This window comes from Bos indicus x Bos taurus, chromosome 16 (assembly GCF_003369695.1).
Source record: "Bos indicus x Bos taurus breed Angus x Brahman F1 hybrid chromosome 16, Bos_hybrid_MaternalHap_v2.0, whole genome shotgun sequence".
Classification (NCBI taxonomy): Eukaryota; Metazoa; Chordata; class Mammalia; order Artiodactyla; family Bovidae; genus Bos; species Bos indicus x Bos taurus.
Genome location: NC_040091.1, coordinates 40,682,798 through 40,701,245, shown reverse-complemented (window position 1 = coordinate 40,701,245; position 18,448 = coordinate 40,682,798). Strand labels below are relative to the sequence as shown.

General features: G+C 39.7%; 1 protein-coding gene across 7 annotated transcripts in view; it reads left to right on the top strand.

Annotated features, from left to right (window-relative positions):
• VPS13D (vacuolar protein sorting 13 homolog D) overlaps nucleotides 1-18,448 on the top strand; it is a 273,484-nt gene that overhangs the window by 111,338 nt on the left and 143,698 nt on the right. For all 7 annotated transcript variants that reach the window (XM_027564854.1, XM_027564853.1, XM_027564852.1 and 4 more), the window contains 6 exons: nucleotides 1,480-1,727; nucleotides 3,427-3,618; nucleotides 3,927-4,053; nucleotides 5,759-5,901; nucleotides 10,277-10,407; nucleotides 13,287-13,462. In XM_027564854.1, coding sequence (XP_027420655.1) covers nucleotides 1,480-1,727; nucleotides 3,427-3,618; nucleotides 3,927-4,053; nucleotides 5,759-5,901; nucleotides 10,277-10,407; nucleotides 13,287-13,462 — 1,017 coding nt within the window. The remainder of the gene's footprint in view (nucleotides 1-1,479; nucleotides 1,728-3,426; nucleotides 3,619-3,926; nucleotides 4,054-5,758; nucleotides 5,902-10,276; nucleotides 10,408-13,286; nucleotides 13,463-18,448) is intronic.

Below are 18,448 nucleotides of genomic sequence, written 5' to 3'. Positions count from 1 at the left end.
TGACTCATTTTAAGAGGCCAATATTCCTGATACCAAAAGTGATATAGTTATTATTAAAGAAAGAAAAAAAGAAAACTAGTATTCCACCATGAAGAGATGCAAAAATTCTTAACAGGATACTCCCCAATAGAATCCAGGGAGTGAAGTTTATCCCAGTAATATAATAAGTTTAACATTCAAAATTGATAATTTTTTTTTTTTTTTAAGCATGTGTGTGTTAACTGCTTAGTCATGTCTGACTCTTTGTGACCCTATGGACTATATAGCTCGCCAGGCTCCTCTGTCCATCGGATTCTCTAGGCAAGAATACTGGAGTGGGTTGCTGTTCTTTCTTTATGGGATCTTCCCCATTCAGGGATTGAACCCAGGTCTTTAACCCAGGTCTTTTGCATTACAGGCAGATTCTTTACCATCTGAGCCATCAGGGAAGCCCTTTAAAAAGCATGAGACTTAATAATTTTATCAAGATTTCAGAATTCCAGATCAACCTATAGAAATCAATTATATGCTTATACTTTAGCCGTGAACAAATGGAAAATGTGATTTTAAGAACACCGTTTACAGTAGCACCAAAAATTTTTATTATTTAGGAATCAGTCTAGGGAATGATATACCAGTCTTTTACCCTAAGAATTACAAAGCTTTGCTGAGGGATAGTAAAGAATCTGCCTGCCCGTGCAGGAGATGTGGGTTTGATCCCTGGATCAGCAAGATCCCTTGGAGAAGGAAATGGCAACCCACTCCAGTATTCTTGCCTGAAAAAAAATCCCATGGCTAGAGGAGCCTGGTAGGCCTCAGTCCATGGGGTCGCAAAAGAGTCAGACACGATTTAGTGACTAAACAGCAACAAAATTAATGAAAACCTATTAACTAAGTGGAAAACAATCAGGTTCATGAATTGGATTGTTAGGATTTCCATTCTCACTAAATTGATCGGCAGATACAACCCAGTTGGTTATCACTAGAATGAGTTTTTTAAAAAATGGCGTATGAACCAAATACGGACACATACAACAACATGGCTGAATCTTGTTAAAACTTAATGCAAAAAAAAAAGAAACCCAGACACAAAGACTAAATACATCCTGTATCATTCTATTTATGCTGTTCAAGAACAGACACAGCTAATTTATAATGATGACTATCAGAAATTGGTTGCTTGAATGATGGTGGAGGTTATTGATTGGAAAGGGATATGAGGGGACTTTCTGGGATGAGAGAAATGTTCTGTAATTGGTTTGGGGTGATGCTTATAGGGGTGTGTATAATTGTCAGAATTCATCAAACTGAACATGTAAAATCCATGTGTTTTACTGTGATTTGATTATGCCTTAGTAAATGTGTTTGGATTGAAACTTGCAAATATCTTACCAAATTATTGAACCCTTTGAATGTTATCCTGTCTCAGACTCATCTAAGGAGAAAAAATTCAAGTTCTTCATTCAAGCTGATGATTTTTACACCATTTTGTCATCACAGGTTTTGTGTGGCCATAAAGAAGGAGAATTACCCAGATTACATGCCCTCCAACATATTTTCTGACAGTGCAAAACAGATTTTCAGACAGCCTGGGCATACCATATACCTCCTGCCGACAGTGGTCATCTGCAACTTGCTCCCTTGTGAACTTGATTTTTATGTTAAAGGAATGCCCATTAATGGGACACTGAAACCTGGCAAGGAGGTGGCTCTCCACACAGCTGATACCTCCCAGAACATTGAACTGGGTAAGGGTTTAGTCAAATAATTATTTGTAATTATTCTGTGAAAGTGTCAGTGGATATCTTATGACTATTTGGCATACATTTTGGGGAAATCGTAGCACATATAATACTGCAGTGAGTTGGCTCAGGGACTTCCCTGGTGGTCCAGTGGTTAACACTTCACGTTCCAATGCAGCGGGTGTGAGTTTGATCCCTGGTCGAAGAGTTAAGATCCCACGTGCTTCCAGACCAAAAATCCAAAACATAAAACAGGAAAATATTATAACAAATTCAATAAAGACTTTAAACAATGATCCACATCAAAAGGAAAAAAATGTGCCAGCTCAGAGGATTTATGCAGTTAAAAAAGCAAAACTTCTAACATAGAAAATCATTGAAACAAAAAAACTGAATAAAACTAAAAGATCTCAGGGCAAGCACTCAACATCGCCTTTTTTCTTGTGTTGCTCACTTAATATGTGACTAAAGGAAGTCTTTTTGTCTTTTCAAACCTTGCTTTTTACCAGCTGTAGAATGAATAAAATCTTCTCTCTCTCCTCTTTCAGGAAAGGGGAAAACATTTTCCAAGCACTCTCGGTACCCCAGACAGTATGTCAAATACTTTGACACACATGTTCTCGTGTAATCCTTACAGCAGTAGTTATGAGTCCCATTTTACTGATGAAGACATTGAGGTTTGGAATAGTTAATACATCGTCATTTTCAGTTGTAGGGATGAATGAAGTGAAGAGAGTCACTATGATAATCTGTAGCTCTTGTAGCAAGAGGGTCCTTCCAGATTTGGGACAGAAAGAATGTTTCTTTAAGGCTGCTGTAGACATGTTGAAATAATAAGGATGTAGATATTTACCTTTTTTACAGTTTTGTAAGTGATTTCATTCTGTCATCTCATTTGATCTTCACAACAATGGATGTCTCAGGCAGAGAGACAGCTGTGGCCCCCATTTTACTGATGAGGAACCTGAAACTCATTGAACTTCAGCAGCGTGTCCCACAGGGAAAAGCTTACATTTTTGAATACGTAAATCCTTGAGCTTAATCTCGAAAAGAAAAAATACTGCAACCCTACTTGTCTGTTTAAAAAAAAAATAGGTCTTTGCTCTGATATTTAAATGTTTCTTCAACAAATGTTTACTGAGCCCCTGTATAGAATGGAAATGCCCTCCCACCCTCCATCACTGTGTGCTCTTTGAGCACTCCTTGTCTTCACTCTCATTGTTTACAGGGAGCATCACTTTTAATAAGAAGCTCTTGAAGTAGATACTGTTGTTATCCCTTTTGGCAGATGGACACAGTGAAGTTAAATAGCTTGTCCCATGTCACACAGCTGTGAGGACAGACTGGGAATTTGAAGCCAGGCAGTGAGGCTGCAGTAAACCTTAACCCTTACCCTATACTTGGTGTTTATTGGGTTTCAGACACCGAGCTGAGGGCCTGTATAGTCAACTCTTGAATAACCAGAGCTGTGACTGATGACTTTCATTCTTCTAATTATTACACGGTTCAGACTCTCTAGTGTGACTTCTAGACCATATTTATTCTCACCCCAGCTAAAGGGAGATGGCCATTCTAATAAGGTTTCTGCCAGTTGAATACTGTAGTTACTGACTTTTCCAAGAGAAATCAAATTAGTTTGGCTATGGGCTATTTTGACAAACTATAAAGTGAAACTCAGAAAGACAGTAGTTTTATCTTTCTTTAGGGGTGTCCCTGGAGAATTTTCCACTCTGCAAAGAATTGCTCATTCCACCCGGAACCCAAAACTATATGGTAAGAATGAGACTCTATGACACCAATCGGCGGCAGCTGAACCTCACCATCCGGATTGTGTGCCGAGCAGAAGGATCTTTGAAGATCTTCATTTCAGCTCCGTATTGGTTGATTAACAAAACTGGTATGTACAGAGGCTGCTCTAGTCGGCCTTTGGAGTCGGTCATGGGAATTCAGATTTATTTGCTCCATGCACTAAATGGAGCCAATGCAAACAGATTACCTCAACAGTGTAAGCTGCTGAACCTTTCCCACTCCATAGAAGTGCTTTAATCATGGTCAAGACTGGCCTTTTGGACAACGACTGAGTCCACTGAATAAATTCAGTCATCACTTTCTTCCCCCTTGATGATATTTTTTCCTTTTATTATTTGCATCTGTCTTGGATACACTGGGTGGGATTGATATAAACATTTCCCCTCCTTCCTAAAGGGCTACCACTGATCTTCAGACAGGACAATGCAAAGACAGATGCTGCAGGCCAGTTTGAAGAACACGAGCTGGCCCGGAGCCTGAGCCCTCTCTTATTCTGCTATGCTGACAAAGAGCAGCCGAACCTGTGAGTACAGTTATTTATGGGAAGGGGAAATAAGCTCCCAGAGAAGGGAAAAATTAGCAAAGGCTATACTATATCCGTGTAAGTAGAAATAGACTGTAGATAACCATCCTGACTTGGCAGGGGGACAGCACCATGACTTAATGGGATTTTTTTCGGATCTAATTTCTGTGTTATTCGATATGGAAAATAAACCATTTGGTTTTGGTGTATAATGAAAGCCAGTTTTATTTTTCATGTATTGAAGTGGTTCTATTCATAACTGCTGATGGTGAGAGACCCACATGGTCTCTTTTCTGCGCGGTTTCTCTCCCCTGGAAGCACTCAGCGCAAGCAGAGGAGCTGGCTTCAGAGGGAAGACAGGTTGGCCTGTTGGTAGAGAGCCTGCACCCCATTAATCCAATTCAGGCCATCTTGTATTAGATTCTGAAATCCATCTCTTTCTGTTGAAATAAAGTGTGCCATTTCAAGATCTCAAAGCACTCATTACCTGTTTAAACACAGGAAAAAGCAACAATTGTTAGGATTAGCGGACATGTCTGTCTTAATGTATGGTAGGGCATTAAGGAAATGACAACCCACTCCAGTATTCTTGCCTGGGAAACTCCATGGAGGAGCCTGGTGGGCTAAAGTCCAGTGGGTCACAAAGAGTCAGACACGGCATTAATTCACTTTATTTATTTTTTCTTGGATTTGACATTCTGCTTTTACAGTGGTCTTCTGATATTTAGCCTTAATCCAAAAATATGTAGGTGAATCTGACACTGCTAAAATGCCATACCCCATTATCCATAGAAGGATGCTGCAAACTTAGAGGAGGGCCACTCCAGTGGATATAGATGCATCTATCTACCTAGAGGTTGGGCTGGAGTCAGGAAAGGACTGACCAGGGTTCTGGCCAGTAGGAGACATAAAACAGCTGCTTGACATAGTCAGCAGGCCCAGGCTCACGGTTTCCCTGAATGGATTTTGACAGTTTTAGATCCAGGACTTGAAATTCAAAACATAGTTTTGTCCGTCAAATTCACAGTTTCCAAAGCCTTTCCACATAGATGATCTCATTTGATTCTCCCAACATTTCAGTGGATTAGGCAGCACAGCAAAGGAATGAGGAAACTGAGGAAGATGAGGAAACTGAGGCCCAGGGAGAGTTATCTGCCCAAAGTTACGTAGCTTGTTAGTGGCCGAGCTGGAACACACATCTGGGAATTATGTTTCCAGGATCCATGACAGGATGCTGGCCAACTGCATGGTGCTTTGCTATTATAATAGCACCAGGCCCTTGAATGAATGTACCATTAGCTGCATCTTCTGTACGTACTTTTCTCATATGTTCAGGGTATTTCATGAACCCTTGAAACAACGGAGTCAGGAAAGTATCAGTTTGCTTTGAATCTTTGTTTTTTCAGATATTGTAGCATTTTCCTCATGCCTTATGCTCCCAGAATCGATGTTTTCCCCTAAAATGTCTAGTTGTGGAGGTCAATACATGTCACACGTTGTTGAACTGTGACTACCTCTCAGATTGAGTTTTAACCACTGATTAATTGCCTCTCTGTGTTTGGGAATAATATGAGAATGAGGAAGAGTCAGTGTTAGAGTTCTAATTTTGGCCGACAGCCACAGCAAGGCTTCCTGATTAGAACAGGTAGAAAAGATTTGCTTGCGGATGAATGTCTATATACGTCTTTGCTTTTCTGCCCCACAGCTGCACGATGAGAATCGGAAGGGGGATTCACCCTGAAGGCATGCCAGGCTGGTGTCAGGGCTTCTCCCTGGATGGTGGTAGTGGCGTCCGAGCTCTCAGAGTCATCCAGCAAGGAAACCGCCCAGGGCTGATCTATAACATTGGTGGGTTATGTTTTGGGGAGGGGGAGAATTTAAACCACGGGCCAACGACTTCAGGCTTGGAGGGATAAGCTGGCCCTACATTTTGGTCTGTCTGCAAGTGCTGGTTTTCTCATTTGCCATTGGGTCAGGTATCCATTCTCTGAATGCTAGATTGATATCATCACAGACCTATTCTCCTAGGGATCCAAGGAGCTACCTAAACACTGCCCCTTTGAGGTCTGAGGCTGTTCAGTTTCAGACTCACCTGTGTCAGGAAAGTATCAGTTTGGCTTGAATCCTTATTTTTCATGGAAATAATAGGAACACTTAGAATGCTTTTCATCCTCCATTTCCCACGCGTTCATTGAAACCTGCAAACCCTAAGAGGGTAAGAAGCATTGTTCTCTTTGAAATTGAAGCTGAGGGGTTAAGTGACTTGTCCAGATATAAAGGGGAAGTCTGGGTTGGAATTAGGATTATGACTGAGGTGTCCACATTTGAGGCAAAAAATATAAAATGCACTTGGTGGTTATGATAATTAGAAATCCCTAAGCTAGCTTAGAGGGCTTCCCAGGTGACTCAGTGGTAAAGAATCTCTGCAATGCAGGAGACACAGGTTTGATCCCTGGGTTGGGAAGATCCCCTGGAGAAGGAAATGGTAACCCACTCCAGTATTCTTCCCTGGGAAATCTCATGGACAGAGGAGCTTGGCAGGCAATAGTCCATGCAGTCACAAAGAGTTGGTCACAACTGAGCACACACAACTAGTCTAGATTGGTGCTTTAACACTTTACACGCACAAGCTTGCTTAGATTCTAGAGGTGGGGAGCACCAAGGGAAGATGTCCCTATGCCTATGTGCCTCAAAAGATGTCGCAAAAGATTAAGACAAACTTGATTTAATTATGTCTCAGATTTGAAGTGTTAGCAGTGCATCCTTCCTTTCCTATATAACTTCTGGGCTCTCAAAGCATTTTTTACTCTTGAATATTGGGAAACCATTGAACCCTCTGTGGTAATAGAAATGCTCTGTCTTGTACTGTCCAGTGTGGAGGCACTAGCCGCACATGGCTGCTGAGCACTGGAGAGTACATTACTAAGAAATGTGGTGAGTGTGTGACAAAGAAACTGAATTCTTTGTTTTTTTAATTTTGGTGCATACGAGTGGTCATGTATGACTAGTGGCTACTGTTCTGGACAGTGCTGATGTAGAGACTCATGTTACAGAAGGAAAAATTGAGATGGTATTACTTAGCTGTTTACCTTGACTCCCATGGAGTCAGTGCTTTGTTTAAGTGTTGGAGGGTTTATTAGTGAAAGACTCTCTTCCAAGTATAGTTTGCTTTTTGTTTTTTTAAAAAATTTGCATGCATTCTTCCTTGACATGGAAGCTGTCTCCTTTAAAGTTGACAAGACTTTTAATAGAATAGAGAAACTTTTATCTGATCCTCCAGCTGAGGATCACAATTCTCATGTTTGTTCGCTCCATCCCTTTAGGCAAAGTCCACTTCATGCCAAGTTTGGCTTTCTGCTGAAGTGTCTGGTCCTTGATAGAGTTTCCAAAGCAAGCCCCTGCAGGTTGGCCAGAAGCCATAGTTGGGACAAATTGAAGGAAACATGGTGGTGCCTGTGCCTTTTCAAGCAGCTGGCGCTAAGGAAGCACACAGAATTCTGGCAGAGAGGCACACTGAGCTGTCCGGTGGAAATATGCAGTGAGTGCACACAAACTTAGATGCTAAGTGCATTCATTAGAACATGCACTTATGTTTTTAGGGACAAGACTGTTTCACATTTCATTGTTAGACTAAAGAAAGGAAGAGAGAGTTTGAGCTAAGATGAGATTTTATATGAGATCTTGGCATGTATTAAGAGAATTTGTGAAATCTCTTATATGACTATTTTTGAAGAATTGGATAAATAACTAGCTTCCTATCAGGAAAGTTGAAAGCCCAGACACAAGTGGAAAAGCCAGGCAGGGCCTGACCAGGTAACCTTAACGTGTACCTCCAATAAGGATGATTTTGTATATTTTGATCTTATCAGCTGTTCATTTGTTAAGGGTTTGCCAGGGCAATCTGAGATAAAAGGGAAACAAAAAACTTTTTTTTAATTGAGTCTTGATGCTATAGATTCTTTCTGTGATACCAAATATACCTCTTATAGGTATATTAGTTGAGATCAGGCATCCGGTCCCATCACTTCATGGCAAATAGATGGGGAAACAATGGAAACTGGCTGGCTTTGTTTTTTGGGGCTCCAAAATCACTGCAGATGGTGACTGCAGCCATGAAATTAAAAGATGCTTACTCCTTCGAAGGAAAGTTATGACCAACCTAGATAGCATATTAAAAAACAGAGATATTACTTTGCCTACAAAGGTCTGTCTAGTCAAGGCTATGGTTTTTCCAGTGGTCATGTATGGATGTGAGAGTTGGACTATAAAGAAAGCTGAGCACAGAAGAATTGATTCTTTTGAACTGTGGTGTTGGAGAAGACTCTTGAGAGTCCCTTGGACTGTAAGGAGATCCAACCAGTCCATCCTAAAGGAGATCACTCCTGGGTGTTTATTGGAAGGACTGATGCTGAAGCTGAAACTCCAATACTTTGGCCACCTGATGCAAACAACTGACTCATTTGAAAAGACCCTGATGCTGGGAAAGATTGAGGGCAGGAGGAGAAGGAGACGACAGAGGATGAGATGGTTGGATGGCATCACCGACTCAATGGACATGAATTTGGGTAAACTCCAGGAGTTGATGATGGACAGGGAGGTCTAGCGTGCTGCAATTCATGGGGTCACAAAGAGTCGGACACAACTGAGTGACTGAACTGAACTGAACTGTTATATGATAAGGTTGATTTCTGACAATTAATGCTTTTCTGTATGTCATAGAAAAGTGATGGGGGTATATCTCCCTATCCCAGTATTACTGAACGTTTCTTAGATACAGAGTTTTAGTGTTGAAAATATGTTAGTCACTCAGTTGTGTCTGACTCTTTGTGACCCCATGCACCATTGCCTGCCAAACTCCTCTGTCCATGGAGTTCTCCAGGCAATAATACTGTAGTGGGTAGCCATTCCCTTCTCCAGAGGGTCTTCCCAACTGTTCCAGTATTACTGAGCATTTCTTAGATACAGAGTTTCAGTGAGTGATTTTTTGTGATTTGCTCAGTTTTTCAGCTATTTTTGAGATTTACATTAAAGAAACACTAGTACAAGTGAATTAGTGAGTTAACAGATCAGAATATTTATAATTGAAAGTATGTTGGGACATCTAGTTGTCATATCCTAAGGTCACTTCTCTTTTTATGGTCTCTTGATACTTGTCTTTAGTAGGGTCCTTTGTGTATGTCTCCAAGGCAGGCTCCCTGGGTTTAATCCAGCTGCGCCACCTACTGGCTGTGTCACTTAAGGACAAGTCACTTATCTTTTCCTGCCTTAGTTTCCTCATCTGCAAAAATGAAGGAATGAAAATATCTAACTCACAAGGTTGTTACAAGAATTAAATGTTGAGCCTTTGGTAGAGGGTATAATGTGTACTAAGAGTTCAATAAATATTATTATTTTTATTATTTTTTACCATAAATATTATCATTGTATAACCAGAGTTCAACCCAAGGCCTTGAATATAGTTACTTTATTCATTGTCTGAATGAGTGAATGAACTCGTCCATTGAATTTCGGATTTTTAAAAGTTATTATCAGAGTTTTTGAGATAATATGGTGTTATTTCATTTTTCTTTCTTTGGATCTTGGTGTTTTGAGATTTCCTTTTGATTGACCATGACTTTCTTTCTTTGGTATGTTTTTTGTTTGTCTTTTTTCCCCACAGTAACTATTAGGTGCTGGAAACATTTATTTTATGAAGGAATAAATTCAGTAGTATTTAGCATTATATTTGAGCTGGATTCTTGGGCTGACAGAAAATACTAAGAGTCAGTTGAGTTTAGGGCAGTTGCAGAATGCAGTTAAGTAATACACAGATTCTCCTCTGTGTTGTAAAAGGGGCATGTTCTTTAGGAAGAAATTTTGTGTCCCGTATATAAGGAGAAATACGTCACATAAACCATGTTAGTAGTCAGCTTCATAAATGTAAACCAGGCTAAACACCTGTTTGTTTTAGTTGCTGTTACAATTGTATGCACTTTACGAAGAAGCTGGGAATTACGGGGATATTGATGTTGCCAAGACTTTTTAAGGTCTAAATGGGAATAAAGAATAATACTTTGAAGATAGTTGCTGTTTTCGTTCTATTCTTAGGAGACCTCATAGCCTCTCTGGATGCTACAATCATTATCTCAGAGAAACTAAGTAATTGTGAAAGCTATTTACTTTTTTTAGACCATAATTTTTTTCTTTCTGATTAATTCATGGAACTGGTTCTTGTTATTCATAGGTATTGATGTCAAGAAAGGCCGAGGCCGATATATTGACACCTGTATGGTCATCTTTGCCCCCCGTTACCTGTTAGATAATAAGTCATCCCACAAGCTTGCATTTGCACAGAGGGAATTTGCCAGGGGACAGGTAAGCAGCTTGCTTTTGAAGAATGATGAGTGCTTATTTAATAGCACAGTGAATTTTAATGTCATTTTAATTTGAATGTCACATTTAATTTTAATGACTTATCTCCCTGTCAACACTAAGTTTTTTGATGTGAGTAAACAACAGAATGATCTCTGTTCACTTCCAAGACAAACCATGCAATATCACGGTAATCCAGATCTATGCCCCGACCAGTAATGCTGAAGAAGCTGAAGTTGAAAGGTTCTATGAAGACCTACAAGACCTTTTAGAACTAACCCCCAAAAAGATGTCCTTTTCATTATAGGGGACTGGAATGCAAAAGTAGGAAGTCAAGAAACACGTGGAGTAATAGGCAAATTTGGCCTTGGAATACAGAATGAAGCAGGGCAAAGGCTCATAGAGTTTTGCCAAGAGAATGAATTGATCATAGCAACACCCTCTTCCAACAACACAAGAGAAAACTTTACACATGGACATCACCAGATGGTCAACACTGAAATCAGATTGATTATATTCTTTGCAGCCAAAGATGCAAAAGCTCTATACAGTCAGCAAAAACAGGACCGGGAGCTGACTGTGGCTCAGAAATGAACTCCTGATTGTCAAATTCAGACTTCAATTGAAGAAAGTAGGGAAAACCACTAGACCATTCATGTATGACCTAAATCAAATCCCCTATGATTGTACAGTGGAAGTGAGAAATAGATTTAAGGGACTAGATCTGATAGACAGTGCCTGATGAACTATGGATGGAGGTTCCTGACATTGTACAGGAGGCAGTGATGAAGACCATCCCCAAGAAAAAGAAATCCAAAAAATCAAAACGGCTCTCTGAGGAGGCCTTACAAATAGCTGTGAAAAAGAAGAGAAGCAAAAAGCAAAGGAGAAAAGGAAAGATATACCCATTTGAATGCAGAGTTCCAAAGAATAGTAAGGAGAGATAAGAAAGCCTTCCTCAATGCAAAAGCCTTCCTCAATGCACTTTCTTTGCAAAAGTGCAAAGAAATAGAAATAGAAGGAAAACAATAGAATAGGAAAGACTAGTGATCTCTTGAAGAAAATTAGAGATACCAAGAGAACATTTCATACAAAGATGGGCTCAATAAAGGACAGAAATGGTATGGACCTAACAGAAGCAGAAGATATTAAGAAGAAGTGGCAAGAATACACAGAAGAACTGTACAAAAAAGATCTTCACGACCCAGATGATCACAATGGTGTGATCACTCACCTAGAGCCAGACATCCTGGAATGTGAAGTCAAGTGGGCCTTAGAAAGCATCACTACGAACAAAGCTAGTGGAGGTGATGAAATTCCAGTTGAGCTATTTCCAGTCCTAAAAGATGATGCTGTGAAAGTGCTGCACTGAATATGTCAGCAAATTGGAAAACTCAGCAGTGGCCACGGGACTGGAAAAGGTCGGTTTTCATTCCAATGCCAAAGAAAGGCAATGCCAAAGAATGTTCAAACTACCACACAGCTTCACTCATCTCACATGCTAGTAAAGTAATGCTCAAAATTCTCCAAGCCAGGCTTCAACAATATGTGAACTGTGAACTTCCAGATGTTCAAGCTAGTTTTAGAAAAGGCAGAGGAACCAGAGATCAAATTGCCAACATCCACTGGATCATCGAAAAAGCAAGAGAGTTCCAGAAAAAACATCTATTTCTGCTTTATTGACTATGCCAAAGCCTTTGACTGTGTGGATCACAATAAACTGTGGAAAATACTGAAAGAGATGGGAATACCAGACCACCTGACCTGCCTCTTGAGAAATCTGTATGCAGGTCAGGAAGCAACAGTTAGAACTGGACATGGAACAACAGACTGGTTCCAAATAGGAAAAGGAGTACGTCAAGGCTGTATATTGTCACCCTGCTTATTTAACTTCTAGGCAGAGTACATCATGAGAAACACTGGGCTGGAAGAAGCACAAGCTGGAATCAAGATTGCTGGGAGAAATCTCAGTAACCTCAGATATGCAGATGACACCTTTATGGCAGAAAGTGAAGAATTACTAAAGAGCCTCTTGATGAAAATGAAAGAGGAAAGTGAAAAAGTTGGCTTGAAGCACTACATTCAGAAACTAAGATCATGGCATCTGGTCCCATCACTTCATGGGAAATAGATGGGGAAACAGTGGAAACAGTGTCAGACTTTATTTTTTTGGGCCCCAAAATCACTGCAGATGGTGATTGCAGCCATGAAATTAAAAGATGCTTCCTCCTTGGAAGAAAAGTTATGACCAACCTAGACAGCATATTAAAAAGCAGAGACTACTTTGCCAACAAAGGTCCATCTAATCAAGGCTATGGTTTTTCCAGTGGTCATGTATGGATGTGAGTGTTGGACTGTAAATAAAGGCTAGTGCCGAAGAATTGATGCTTTGAACTGTGGTGTTGGAGAAGACTTTTGAAAGTCCCTTGGACTGCAAGGAGATCCAACCAGTCCATCCTAAAGGAGATCAGTCCTGAGTGTTTATTGGAAGGACTGATGCTGAAGCTGAAACTCCAGTACTTTGGCCACCTGATGCAAAGAACTGACTCATTTGAAAAGACCCTGATGCTGGGAAAGATTGAAGGCTGGAGGAGAAGGGGACAACAGAAGATGAGATGGTTGGATGGCATTAGTGACTCAATGGACGTGAGTTTGAGTAAACTCTGGGAGTTGATGATGGACAGGGAGGCCTGGTGTGCTGCAATCCATGGGGTTGCAAAGAGTCGGACACGACTGAGCAACTGAACTGAACTGAACTGAACCATTTTGTGCCTTTAGTGCCCTAAACAGCTCCTGGTGGAGGGCAAGGCTCAGAGTAGACAGATTCTCAGTAAACATTTACATCTTGACTTGACTTTTGACCCAGTGATACCGTGTTTTAGGGAACAGCCAATCCTGAAGGTTACATTTCCACGCTTCCTGGTTCCAGTGTGGTGTTCCATTGGCCTCGGAATGACTACGATCAGCTGTTATGTGTCCGACTGATGGATGTTCCCAATTGTATTTGGTCTGGAGGCTTTGAAGTCAACAAAAATAATTCCTTCCATATCAACATGAGGTGAGTGCAGAGACTATATTTAGTCAACAAGTAGTCTTGTTTGAGGTACGGCAATATAAATAGTAAGCTGTAAATACCATATAAATTTCAAATATTTATAAAGTTGTAAATAGCAAGTAGTTACTTTTAGTAAGACTACTCTTGATGAAATGGGCACATATGTTTCTGACTCAAAGGTCTTAAAACTGCAAAGACTAGGCAGATAGGAATGAACCTTTTGATGGAATGAGCTAAAAGGGGGTGTTGACAATTTTGACCATTGTGCAGTTGCTGCCGTCTGAGGTCACATGTCCAGGGAGTAGCACTGAGCTCATGGTCGCCCGCCACTCTTGTCTGCATTCAGATGGCAGCTTTGATGATGTTTTTGTCTATTCTTGCACACTGTACAAGCTATTCTCTCATTAGATGCCATTCCAGTAAATCCCCTAGTCTTCTTTGCCCAACCCAGTGACCCTTAGATCCTTATTTAAAAAAATCAACAAAAGTCAGGGTCAGTTAGCACAAGATGACTCTTTTCTGTCATCCAATGCTTTTTTTTTAATGTATAAAACTTTGAAAAGATTGTAGTAAAATGCACATACCATATGGGAGAGATAGCATAACATAAAGACCCAGGCATTATTTCGTGTGACTCAGGTACATAAAGTAAAATTTACTGTCTTAGCCATTTTTAGCTTTACTGGTGTTAGGTACGTTCATGTTGTGCAGTCTCCTAAACTCTTTTCATCTTGCAAAACAGAAACTCTGTACCCACTAAACGAGAACTCCTCATTTTCCCTTTCTTAACCCCTGGCAACTTCTGTTCTCCTTTCTCTATGAATTTGACTACTCTAGGTACCTCAGAGAAGTGAAATCATACAATATTTGTCTTTTTGTGACTGGCTTATTTCATTAGCATAATGTCCTCAATGTCATCCACATTGTAACATGTGTCAGAACTCTTTTTGTGTGTGTGTGTGGCAGCATTTAGTTTGTTACTTTTTATTTCTCTCTAGTGCAGTAAAATTCTGTTTCATTTTTTCAAGTATAGCTGATTTACAATGTGGTGTCAATTTCTGCTATACTGCACAGTGATTCAGTTATATAAACAAGATATATATGTTCTTTTTCATATTCCTTTCCATTATGGTTTATCACAGGATACTGAATATGGTTCACTGTGCTATACAGTGGGACCATTTTACATTCACCATTTATATTTCACCATTTTACATTCTTGTAAAGGGCACACAAGGATCCAGTTTCTCCACATCTGTACCAACGCTTGTTATTTTTCCTTTTTTGATAGTAGGCATCCTCATGGGTGTGAGGTGGTATCTCATGGTTTTGATTCTCATTTCCTTAATGATTAGTGATGCTGAGCTTCTTTTCCTGTGCTTGTAGGCCATTTGTACATCTTTTTTGACATGTCTGTTCAGGTCCTTTGCCTGTTTTTGAGTTGGATTTTTGTTGTTGTTGAGTTGTAGGAATCCTTTATATATTCTGGATACAAACCCCTTATGAGATATATACATGCATGCATTCCAAGTGTCTGACTCTCTGCAACCCTAGAGTCTGATATAGGAGATATATAATTTACATATATTCTCTCCCATTCATATGTTGTGTTTTTACTCTGTTGATTGTATTCTTTGGTGTATCGTTTTTAATTTTGATAGAGTCCAGCTTGCCTATTTTAACTTTGGTTTCCTGTGCTTTTTGTGTTGTATGGAAGATCATTGCCAAATCCAGTGTCTTGAAGCTTTCCCCTATGTTTTCTTCTGAGAATTTTATAGTTTTAGCTCTTCTATATAGGATTTGATCCGTTTGTATTCATATAAGGTTGAGTCCAATAGAGACATCAGTTTGCCAACAAAGGTCCATATAATCAAAGCTATGATTTTTCCAGTAGTCATGTATGGATGTGAGAGTTAGCCCATAAAGAAGGTTGAGCGCTGAAGAACTGATGCTTTCAAACTGTGGTGCTAGAGGAGACTCTTGAGAGTCCCTTGGACTGCAAGGAGATCAAACCAGTCAGTCCTAAAGGAAATCAACCCTGAGTATTTATTGGAAGGACTGTTGCTGAAGCTGAAGTTTCAATACTTTGGCCACCAGATGTGAAGAGCTGATTCATTGGAAAAGATCCTGATGCTGGGAAAAATTGAGGGCAAGAGGAGAAGGGAGTGACAAAGGATCAGATAGTTGGATGGCATCACTGACTCAATTGACATGAGTTTGAGCAAACTCAGAGAGATAGTGAAGAACAGAGAGCCGGGTGTGCTGCAGTTCATGGGGTCACAAAGAGTCAGACAGGCTGACTTAGCGACTGAACAAGAGTCCAACTCTGTTCTTCTGCTTGTGGATATCCACTTTCCCAATACTACTTGTTGAAAAAATTTTCTTTTCCCTATGGAATGGTCTCTACACTCTTGTCAAGAATTATGTGACCCTATATGTGAGGATTTATTTCCAGGCTTTCTAGTCTGTTCCTTCATATTTTGTCTTTTTGCCAGTGTCAGACTGTTGTGATTATAGTAGCTTTGTAATAGGTTTTGAAATTAAGAAGTGTGAGACCTCCATCTTTGTTCTTTTTCAAGATTATTTTGGCTACATGGAGTTCCTAGAGATTCCATCTGAATTTTAGGATAAATTTTTCTGTTTCTGGAGAAAAAAAAAAACAGCTGGAATTTTGATGAGCATTGTATTAAATCTCTAGATCCACTTTGTGTAGCACTGACATCTTGACAATATTAAGTCTTCTAAATCTATGAACATGGGATGTCTTTCTGTTTGTTTCTGTCTTCTTTAATGTTTTGCATCAAATGCTTTTGAAGCCAAAGAGACTGAAATCAGTGCTAATTCAACACATTTAGAAGCAAAATTTAATTATTTATATCTTATGGTGAGTTCTCTTTGGAGAACACTACTGTAAGGAAACAAAAATGTCTAATTTATTAATAGATGATTCAAAATAATATTTATATTTGACTTTTCTAAAAAAATGCATTATCTGAGGTTTTTCTTTGATTTTGTTTTTGTTGATGATGTGCCTTTCTTATGTATCTTTTGCCCTGATCCTTATTAGAGTTAATTGCATCTGGTATAAGCGTCTGCCTGCAATGTGGGAGACCTGGGTTCGATCCCTGGGTCAGGAAGATCCCCTGGAGAAGGAAATGGCAACCCACTCCAGTATTCTTGCCTGGAGAATCTCATGGACGGAGGAGCCTGGTGGACTACAGTCTACGGGTTCGCAAAGAGTCAGACACGACTGAGTGACTTCACTGTCCTTTCCTTTCCTTTCATAGTGGTTTTCAAGCTGTGTTCCTAGAATTCATAGGGGTCTAAGGAGGTGACTTTATAGGCCAAGTGAGTGAAGTGGACAGGGCCCCAGTGCCCTCATCCTGACTTCAACCAGAACTCCTGTCTCATAGTGTCATATGTTCCCCACAGGTTGGGGTGAGGGCGGGCAAGGTGAGGAATTTGCAGCTAAAACCACCATTGATTTATACGCTGCTTTGGTGAAGGCAGCCCAGGTCTGTTGTGTGGTATGAAGCCAATTCAGAATTAAACAGAAAAGTTACTCATGATTACTTAAAAGAAGAAGAAAAGAAAGGTGTGGAGCGTGGGGGTGGATGATACCTTTGTTAATCCTTTTGAAATAGTTTCAGTGTGTGGCCCTAAACTACTGAGCAAGGACCTGGGCCAGATGTTTCCTTTACTTTCCTCAAGTTTTCATTTTGAAACAATTTAAACCCACAGAGAACTTGTAGGAGTAGTACAAAGACACCCCTTCTTTACCTACATTTCCTGCTTTTCAACATTTGCTCTGTTCTTGTTCTCTCTCCACATGTACTCATATGCATAGTTTTTTCCTAAACCATTTAAAAGTAAAATGAAGTCATCATAATACTTCAGACATAAAAAATTTGTCACCCATCACTACACACTGAAGAAATTTAATATTATGTTTTTAAATGTATAAAATGTCCTTTAAAATGTTCTTCACAGTAACCCTGCTCCCCAGATCTGGGGTCCAGTGAAGGATCATGCATTGTATTTGGCTGGTGTGTCTCATCTGCTTTAATCTAGAATGGTCATTGTCTCAGTTTTCCTTTTTGTCTTTATTTACATTGACATTTTTGGAGTCCAAGCCAATTTCATATAGAATGTTTGGTTTTCTGGACTTTTCTGATGGTTTTCTGTATTTAAGTTTGGGCCTGACATTTTTGGTAAGAACATTACTTCTGTGGTGGTGTATGTTTCCCATTGCATCATGTCAGGAAGCCTGTGATGTCTGTTGGTTCCATTATTGATGTTGTTAAATTCGATCATCATTTGGTTTAGGTGCTGTCCACCAGGTCTCTCTATTGTAAAGTTACCTTTTCTTTGTAAACAACATTAGTTCATGGTAGGGATAATTTGAACCTTTTTGTATGTTCACTTTTAACAAAACCTTTCAGTCAGTGGTTTGGTGGTTCTCACCTGAATCAGTTATTACATTAGTTATTGCAAAATGGTGATTTCTGGTTCTTATATGTCTTCTACATTTATTAACTGATATTCTTCCATAAAGAAGAGCTTTCCATTCTCTACAGTGGTTTGTCTATGTTTAAATACACACACACACACACACATATACATACACACACACACACATACACATTATGATTGCATCTGGTACCTCCATTCCACAGGATTCTTCCTCATCTTCCCTTATTCTACAGTGTGAACGCTGTTCATCAATAACATCAACATATTAGTTTGAACCATATGAAATTCCTCTTTTCTAGGTCAAAAGTAGTCTAGTGTCAACAATTTTATGTGGTTCAACCAATATTTACTCACTTGTTGCACTGACACTATGACCCCAAACAAACCCAAAGTAAAATTTGTAGATATCATATAGTTATGGCCTGCTGTTCGAAGTAGCTTGGATGATTTCTTTTTTATTTTGTGATTGTACTGTCAGTTTCTACTTTTTAAATGCTGTCAAAGAACACACAGTGG